Source organism: Siniperca chuatsi, linkage group LG17, assembly GCF_020085105.1.
Source record: "Siniperca chuatsi isolate FFG_IHB_CAS linkage group LG17, ASM2008510v1, whole genome shotgun sequence".
NCBI lineage: Eukaryota > Metazoa > Chordata > Actinopteri > Centrarchiformes > Sinipercidae > Siniperca > Siniperca chuatsi.
Window position 1 is genome coordinate 14,769,638 of NC_058058.1, and position 9,336 is coordinate 14,778,973.

The 9,336-nt window shown below is 40.2% G+C and overlaps 1 protein-coding gene across 1 annotated transcript; it reads left to right on the plus strand.

Moving 5' to 3' along the window:
• Nucleotides 1–2,575: 2,575 nt before the first annotated feature.
• Nucleotides 2,576–5,836, plus strand: lratd2a (LRAT domain containing 2a). The gene has a single exon (XM_044170864.1). The coding sequence runs from the start codon at nt 3,097–3,099 to the stop codon at nt 3,919–3,921; it is 825 nt and encodes a 274-aa protein (XP_044026799.1). The 5' UTR covers nt 2,576–3,096; the 3' UTR covers nt 3,922–5,836.
• Nucleotides 5,837–9,336: the final 3,500 nt, after the last annotated feature.

The window sequence follows — 9,336 nt, forward strand, 5'->3', positions numbered from 1 at the left end:
GAAAAGCTATGAAAACCCCACATTTTTGGGATGAAGATTAAGGTGTCAGTCTGTGGCTGGCTGTGCCCCCACCAGACAGGTGAAGCCCCACCTAATTGCCTATGTCTCACAGGCCTCCCTGCTCCAGTAATTTCCCAGTACCACAAATTACAGTGTGTCACTGGAGGGGGGGCACCAGGGGTGTAAACTGGGTCATGCCACCTGAGATTAAGATGCTCCGAGAAGCGCAAATGGGCTGCATGTCACCACTCTAACAGTTCATTTCTTTCCTAACACCCTCAGCCCTGAACTGAAGTTCTAAAGTTGTAATACATCTGCTGAATTCCTTCTGCAGATTTGTTATTTTTGACTTCCATCATATGTGTTGTCAAACTGGGACTATTGCAAGGCTTCAGGCTGAAATGGGAGAAAAGCCGGGAATAGAAGAAAGAAAAAGAAAAAGGTTGTGCACGCACACAGTACATGCAGAAACTTGAGCCAAAGCTGATGAAAGGTCAGTGAAGGGAATGGCGAAATTATACTAGCCTCTTGCACTCTGCATTCTGGTGCGTTATCATCCTTACCTCATTTCAAGTGAAAGTGGAAGTACATCTTAAATGAAGTTCCTTTGAATTGTGTTGCATCATCATCAGGTCAGTTCATGATGCTACACTTGCCCCTCTTGCTGAATGTAACACTTTTGTAGTGAACTTACCTAGACTACAAGATAATTTATAGTTTATCTGTATTGCCAAAGAAGACAAAACAGAAATTCAAATATTATTGAACAAGACTAAACGTCAACAGCCATGCTAGCAGCTCTGTGAGGCTGTACTTAGGAACAGTGCTGCTTTGGGCTAAATGCTAACATCAATATGCTAATGTGCTCACGATGACAACGCTAACATGCAGATGTTTAGCAGGTATGTTTACCATATTCACCATCTTGGTTTAGCATGTTAGCATGCTAACATTTGCTAATCACTAATCACAAAGTACAGCTGAGGGGAATGTGATTCATTTTCCAGGCATTTAGTCAACCAATGGATAGGAAACTTCCTCTGGGAACCATGTCTGTGCAAAACATGGCAACTCGTAGATGAGAAGAGTTGCAAGATTTCAGCGGATAAGTTAAAATGTGCTGGTGGTGCTAAACAAAGTCATTAGGCTTCATCATCTGGAGACATTGAATGTCTGTACAAAATTTCATGGCAACCCATCCAATAGTTGTTGACCAACAGACAGACCTTCCCACAGTGCCACACTGCTAGTGTGGCTAAAAATCTTTTAGCGTTAGTTCCGTCTTAGACCTGGAAACGTGCATGAAGAAATTTGATTTGAACCCTGCGACCCAGGTTGAATTTTACTAATCAGGGAAAACATTCAATCTGGATTACACGGGGTTGGAACTCACACAGTGTGATCCTGTGCAGCTCGAAGAAAGCTCATTCTCTTAATTATCCTGATAGTCTTAGGAGTCCTGTCCAAAGGCCTCCATGCTAAGCTGCTGAGTCCACTGTGGCCAATGAGGCAATTCAGCCTGTTTAAACTAGATGAATGGATAAGAGAGAGATTATTCTTTCTGCTGAGACACGGCCTCTATCATATCTACTGTCCTGGATGACTTTGCAGTCAGTTTGTAATCGGCCCCTGGGTACCCAGCTCAGTGCTGGGGTCAAACTCAGGTTCATCTGCACTGTTATAGTTTGTGTCTCTGTCTCTCTTCTGCAAAGTTGAACATTTGTTTTTCTTTACAGCCTGCCAAACGTGCTCACACCCTTTAGCATCTCTCCTAGTCTCTCACTCACAGCCATTCCATTTCCAGGGCAGGTGTTTTCACACAAAGGCTGCTGCAGCGTGTGCCATTTTTGGGGCATACTGAGCACATTCCCCTTGCCTGTGGGATACAGTGGTGAGAAAATAGCCCATAACCGAGAGCGAGTCTAGGCAGGCCACAAGCCACTACAAACGTAATGGAGACATTATGGTCCCACCAGGAGATGGAGAGGGAGCAAATGACTGCACAGCGTCAGTTCATTCATGGACAGACAGGTGGTCAAAACAGTAAAATATCCACAGATGTTGGGCCCCTCATAGTCCTCCTCACTGTGTACCACATTCAGCCACTTAACCCAGAATGGAGGTTTGCTTACTCTGCATTTTTGTGTACATGGAGTTTTTTTTTTATTACAGAGGGATTTACAAAAAATATAAAAAATAATAATATAATATATTCAAAAACAACTAACAAAATCAATAAATAGAACAAAATAAAATTAAAATGACTACATGAATCAAACAAAAAATAACCAACAAAAAAAATTACAGTACATGAAAACTAAATAAAATTAAATGAAAATTAATATATTTAAATATAAATCAATAAATAAAATAGAAAATAAGCAACAAAATAAAATAAAAGTAACTCACTAAACTAAACAAATACAATTAACTAAAAAAAATCTATAATAAAAATAAACAAGCTAACTTACTAACTAACCAAATAATTTACAATAAAATTAGATACAATAAATGTAAAAAATCTAAAATCCTTTATAAACAAAATCCTATAGGCTCACGGAAAGCGCACTTCCGCTTTAAATGCGAAGCTGTGTGTAGCGAGAGAGTCGCTGTGGCGAAGCCGAGGCACAGCCTTCAGTTCACCGCCGGGCCGATTTCTGCCGCACAGTGCGCAGTGTATGCGCCGCCAGCACAGTGGACTAGTTTATCAAATATATGAGCAGTCCTGTGCGTCGAGGATTTGGATTTCAACTTTCATTGTTTCCTATGTGACATCCGGCGGACGCAACTTTACGCAGGGAAACAGCAGGTGAGTCAACACCTGAGGGATAATTCTCCTCCCTGAATTTGTAACCAGTTTGTATTCGCCTCTCAACTCCACTTGTTGATTGAGCACTAACAGGCTATCCCAGCAGTCGCTTCACGGGGATATTCGTATGCGTAATTTGGATAAAACCCTTGTCCGACGGGCGTCGGCAGGGCGAAGGAAGTTTTGACCTGTGAGGTTTTGTGGCAGATGGTGGTGATGTTTGGCGACCGGTAACAGCTCTCGGCATCAGATCGTATTACACAGGCTGCTACCTGGTGAGCAGCGGCATGGGGAACCAGATGGACAAGCTGTCACACTTAAGTTACGCAGAAGTTCCTACAGTGGACCCGAACGGCGTGGACACGGAGGACGGTCCACGGATCGGCGTCTCCTACATATTTTCTAACGACGACGATGAGCTGGAGGATGGCTGTGCGGTCGATGGCACAGACCGAGACCCGAATCAGGAAGAGAAACAATACGACCAGCGCGACGAGGTAGAGTGCGCCGTCTACAACAGAGATGAATGCATTTACGAGAAGAGCGTCAAATCTGCCAACCTGGAGGTTTACTCCCCGGAGAATCTACTAAACAAATGTAAAGCAGGTGACTTGGTGGAGTTTGTGGCTACCGGTCAGTACCCGCACTGGGCTGTGTACGTGGGGGACTTCCAGGTGGTGCACCTGCACAGAGCCGAGGTGAAAAACAGCTTTTTGACAGATGCGAGTCAAGGGAGGAGGTGCAGGATTGTGAACGACTTTTACAAATTCAAAGCTCTGGGTCCGGACATGGTGGTGCAGAACGCGATGGAGCAAGTGGGCTTAAAGGACCGGGAGCTGAGCTGGAGAAACTCCGAGTGCTTTGCAGCCTGGTGCATGTTCGGCAAGAGGGAGTTCAAAATGGGTGGGGAGATACGGATAGGCAAACAGCCCTACAGGTTGAAAATATTCATGTCCGACAAACATTCGCACGTGTTGGAGTTTCAGAGTTTGGAGGACATGATCATGGAGAGGAGGAGGAACGATCATCTGGGCAGGACAGCCGTGATGCAGGAGCTGGCCACTCATTTCAGCCGCGTGGAGGAGATAAAAAGTGAGCCATGCGCTGACTGATGTCTGCCCTTTTGATGCTCTTCTGAAAAATTGCTTTGCAAGTAGAGTAGCCTTTACCAAACAAACTGTTACACCCTGCTTTAATGTATAGCAAGCCTTCACTCATTGATTTTTATTTTTAATTGGAGCACACATGTCTTCATTTCCACTTTGATATTTTAATTATGGTCCATGTTTTCACACATATACATACATATGTTATTGCCTTAAAGCCACAATCCTCTACATCCTCTGATGCTTAATTGCCTTAGCAATTATGAATTCAATTATCTGAGAGAATTGATTGAATTAGTTGATATGCTTGTTTGTAGCTCCAGCAGCCCCTCCACACAGAATGTATAGTTTTAGAAAAGCTTTACCCATCCGTCTTAAACTGTCATGATTCTGTAAGTAGAGTGCGTGTTTCTCTATTCATAGTGTGTCCTGTTACTTGAGCCATGTGTGGTTTAACTTCATCGCTCAGCTCACCCAGACAGCAGAGTGTCAGAGCTGCTCGCTGAATACAAGAAGAATTCTTTCTGCTTTTTTAAAAAAAAAAAAAGGGTAATTCTCACATCAGCACATCTGAAGAAAATGCTGTGGAGCTGGTCTGTGTTCCATTGATCAAAGTCTGTCTTAACTATACCCAAAGGTCAAGTAAACCATCCTTGACTCTTTTTTGAAACAAGTCTTCTGTCATATTGTTTCACTTTCATGCACATCATTTTGTTTGATCAGTTAATACTGAGTATTGAAAATGCTCCTCCTGTCATCTTCATGTGATCTCAAAGTGTTTATTACAAATGATTGTAATTTAAAAGGTTAATTGTTTGATCTGCTGTAGAAGACACATTTTCTTAATTGCAGTCAAAACAAGAGAAAGATTTAAATGTTTTCCTCTATTTAAAGACCTGAGTTCATAGTTTGCTGGGTTTTTTTTAGCATGTAATTATCAAAACGTGGTGTTTTTCACAAACACAGGGAAAGTTACCACAAATAAAGGTAAAACAAATAGCTAACATGTTTGGTATTTCTCAGTCAAACTGACTATTACCAAAGAAACAAACCAGTTTCACCAACCAAGTTTTTAGACTGCTCTGTTGCGCAAAGCGAGGTTTATGGGTTATAGCGAGCTAGCTTGGGGTTTAATCCTGGTGTTTAGATCTCACAAACTGAGGTATCACCACTGTAACCTACGCTACAGGGCGAACATCTGCTCTCAGTCAACTCTCAGAAAAAATGGAGCACCTAATTCTGCCGTAGAGCTGAAACAATTAGTCGACTAATTGATTAGCTGATGGACGGAAACATAAGCAACATATATTTTGATAATCGCTAATTGTTTTAGCCATTTTTTTTTTTTTCAAGCAAAAATTGTGAAAAACAAACTGGATCCAGCTTCTCCCGTCTGAGGGTTTGCTGCTTTTCTCTGTTTTTATATCGTTGATAAATGGATGTTTTTGATGTAGTACGTCACCTTGGATTCTCGGAAACTCTGATTTGTTCACTATTTTCTGACAATTCATAGACTAAACCATTAATAAATTAATTTAAAAAAATCGTCAGATTAATGGATAGCCTAATTCCACAGTACCATCACTATTGTGGGGTGTGATGATTCCAGGGGCCAACAGCTGGAGAGGGCACATACAAATTGCATTAAAATCATGAAGGGGGGCTTAAGCAATATTCCTCCAGGGACTCAGAATTAGTTCTTGCGGACAGGATCCATATATGGACAAAATGACCGCATTCAATTCAAAGTGACAAGTAATAAAGGGAAAAATATTCTGCTGAATTAACACAGGGAGTGTTTGGATGAAAAATAGAAATACTCCTCCATGATTGTTGATATCAGAACTACAGTGAATGTTTGCAACTTTTTCAGACCATCTGCCTCCTTTAGTATTAAACTAGGACTGACCATAATATCAAACTAAATTTGTTGTTGCATATAAATTCCACTGCATGATTTTTTGCAGGATTCCAGATATTATATTGTTTTCACTACAGCCCTGAAGAACACAAGGGAACGTTGTTACAGAGTGTTTTTACAGCCTTAGTGTGATGATTGATTGATGAACATTGATTGGAATGAATGCTCATTGTGCCCTGATGATGGCAGTGATAAGCTTATGTAGTTATAGTTGTAGAAGCCCGCAGTATCTGCACTTTTCTACCAGTAATTCTCTACAATCCTTGGCATCAGAAAATGTTACTTTTTCATTATATTTTTAAAGAACTGACATGTTACTCTCAAAGCTAACGTTGATTTCCAACTCGTCTGTCAGTTGAAGTGAAATGGAGACACTAAAAAATCATGCAAATAATTTCACTTCACCTACAAAAAATAAAAGTTCATTGTGTCCAGACTGATGTGGTGAGAATGAGCCCCATGGCCACAAGAGGAGCATGTCGACCTTCAACAGCTGTGGTGTGGTGGACTCCTCCACATATTTTTGTCCACTCCTTTGTGGTTCAGAAATTTTTCAAACAATGGTCACAGTTTTTAAGGCAGAACGACTGCATTGTTGCACTGAATTGTTCCATGTAGCACCAGAATGAGGATACAGTAAAGCTACAGTTTAAAACCTGTAGCTATCTGACCTGCACACTATTTAACTTGAAATCATCTATGATAGTCTATCAAATAAATATTCTTTCATAATGACCACAGGGAACAATCAGACTAAATATGGTACACTACATATGGTACATACAGTATGGAGTATCTGGCAACTTTAGCCCCCATGTGCTGCATTTTCCCAGCAGCTGCTTTGATGTTCCTTGCAGCTCTATAATCAAATTAGGACATGGTGTAAACCCTCCTTAGGGTCTTGTCAAGTTCAGCCTTTCCTGAGTCTGTCAGACAGTTTTATATTGAACCAAGAGTCATTTAACAAGACAGGCGCACAGCTGTGCAGATGTTACTGCTGCAGCTGCAAAGTGGTTTTATCCTCTTGTGCGTAAATGCAGGAACATCTTGTGTGTGAGGTTCAGTGCAGATAGTTGAGCTATGCATTGCAAGTCTTGGCTCTTGAGACGTTTGACTTACTTTGAACTTCATGAGAGATGAACTTGAGTGTGATGGAGTCCAGGTTAGTGCCTGGTTCCTCTCTGTGTGGAGTTTGTATGTTTGTGTTTGTTTCCTCAGCTCGTTTTCAAGCTTCCGGATACATTAATGCATGTTGACCAACGTTTTGGCTTGTGACCCCTGAAAATGAAGCAATGTCTTCTTGCAACCCCTGTAGGAGCAATTTCTCTCCTTCTCAGGCTGTTTAATTTAAAGGCCTGAAGAGATGAATGTATCTAGTATTTGACAAGAAAAAAAAGCAACAAATTGAAAAAAGGCAGATAAAAATGAACATAATTATATTTTTTACTTTAATATTAACACTGTTAAAAACCTCCATTTTATCAAGGCATTAACCAAATTTTGTTTGAACAAGTGAAAAAAATCTTTAGGTACAGTGAGAGTTTCTAATGGAAAGCAGAAAGAATTTTCTAGAAATTAGTGTCTGTGTCTTGAAACACGACAGAAGGCCAGTTGCAGCACTAGAATAAAGAAAAATGAGACTAGATTTCAGAAAATACTTGGAACAAATTGATTTACATTGGAATCAAGTAATATTACAACAAATATTCTCCCTGCACTGGAGTTTTTCACTTGTTTTAAGAAGAGTAGACTTTAAAGCGGCTATAATCGATATTTTCATGATAACAATGTGAATGACAATGTGAAAACAATGACGTCGCTTGTAGCGATGAACCTACAGACAAATGAATCTGCAGCTCCCCTCGGCTTTACAGAGCTTTATAGTGAGTTTCAGCTCATTGTTTAGCTGTCCGGCCTGCAACTTCACTGTTTTGGTTCACTCTCACTGCTCTTTATGAAACTTGATATATTAAGGTCCTATAGAAATAAACTTACCTTCTTCTAAACCTTCGTGAGACCTATAAGTCAGGAAGATAGGGGATGCTAGTACTGGCTGCACAACCCCTAAATTAAGATCACTAAGTGTATTTTATTTTCATACAGACACTTCCTCTTGTAGTATTGGGAGGGTGTACTATGCTCTTACTGCTCTTACAGTGAAGCAGCAGTGATCCAGCATTAACTGTCTCCCAGGCCATTCCTCTTGATGGGATGTGAAAGCTCGGACCTAGTAGAAGTAACCCAATTATAATCAACTGTCAGCGCTCGCCTACAGGTACCTCAGCCTGCTGTTGCTGCTGTGTAAGTTTTGTTTCTATAGGATGCTGATGAATTAATGAGATCAGTTGCATTATAAGAGAGCAAGAAGTTGGAATTTGTGTCCCATTGTGGCTGAAATACATAATTTGCTGTACATATGAGAAGTATACAGTGGATGAGGAATAGAAAGCATTATTTTAACAAGCCTTGTTTTCATAATTTTACACACAGTCAGAAACAATTTGCTTCCCATCAGTTAACTGTCTTCACACATCTATTGTACATGCAGATAAGTGGATGCACATTAACACATTAGCAGCCAAAAACAGAAGTTTAAAGAGAGGCTCATCTTGAGGTGGTCCTTTCCTCATTCTCGATTTTAGCTTTGGGGAAAAAAAAAAGGAAATGCTCAAATTTTCCAATTTGTTATCCAAACACTAACAAAAGACTTAACACACCATTAGAGACCAAAGCATAATACTTAACACAAAAAGCCCCAAAAGGCTTTTAATACAGGGGCCTAGAGACTGTATATATTGTCAGTTTTTGAGCTCAGGGTTTTCTATGTTGATTTAGTTAATGTGCACTATGATGAAGCAAGACAATAGCCTCCTTTTCCATCTGTATGAAAAAGCCTGGCTTTATATGTTAATGACATTGTTTTCAGGCAAAATATCTCACTTAAAGGAATAGTTCGACATTTTGGGAAATATGCTTATTCGTTTTCTTGCTGAAAGTTAGATGAGGAGATCGACACCAATCTCACGTTTGTATGCTAAATATTAAGCTAGAGCCAGCAGCTGGGTAGCTTAGCCAGAACCAGTAACTTCCTGAAGTTTCCACTGGTTGCCTGGCAACTGCTCCCGGCCAAGATGGTGAATTTTAACACTTCAGTTTTTGTACGGATAAAACAAATGAGATATAAGGTGTTGATTAGTGAGCTTCAAAGGTGCCAATAAGTGGATTTTATTCCCTTTGGATAGAACCCGGGTAACTGTTTCCCCCTGTTTCCAGTCTTTATGCTAAGCTAAGCTAACAGGCTGCTGGCTGTAGCTTCATATTTACTGTACAGATATGAGAGTGGTATCGATCTTCTCATCTAACTCTTGGAATGAAATTGAATAATAATAATAATATTAATAATCATAACTCTATTTATATAGCAGCTTTAAAAAACAAAGTTACAAAATGCTTTACAGTAAAAACATAATGAAAGCAAATAAGATCTAGAAAAGATATAA

Coding starts and splice junctions, on each gene's coding strand:
- lratd2a (XM_044170864.1), top strand. CDS start 3,097: ATGGGGAACCAGATGGACAAGCTGTCACACTTAAGTTACGCAGAAGTT.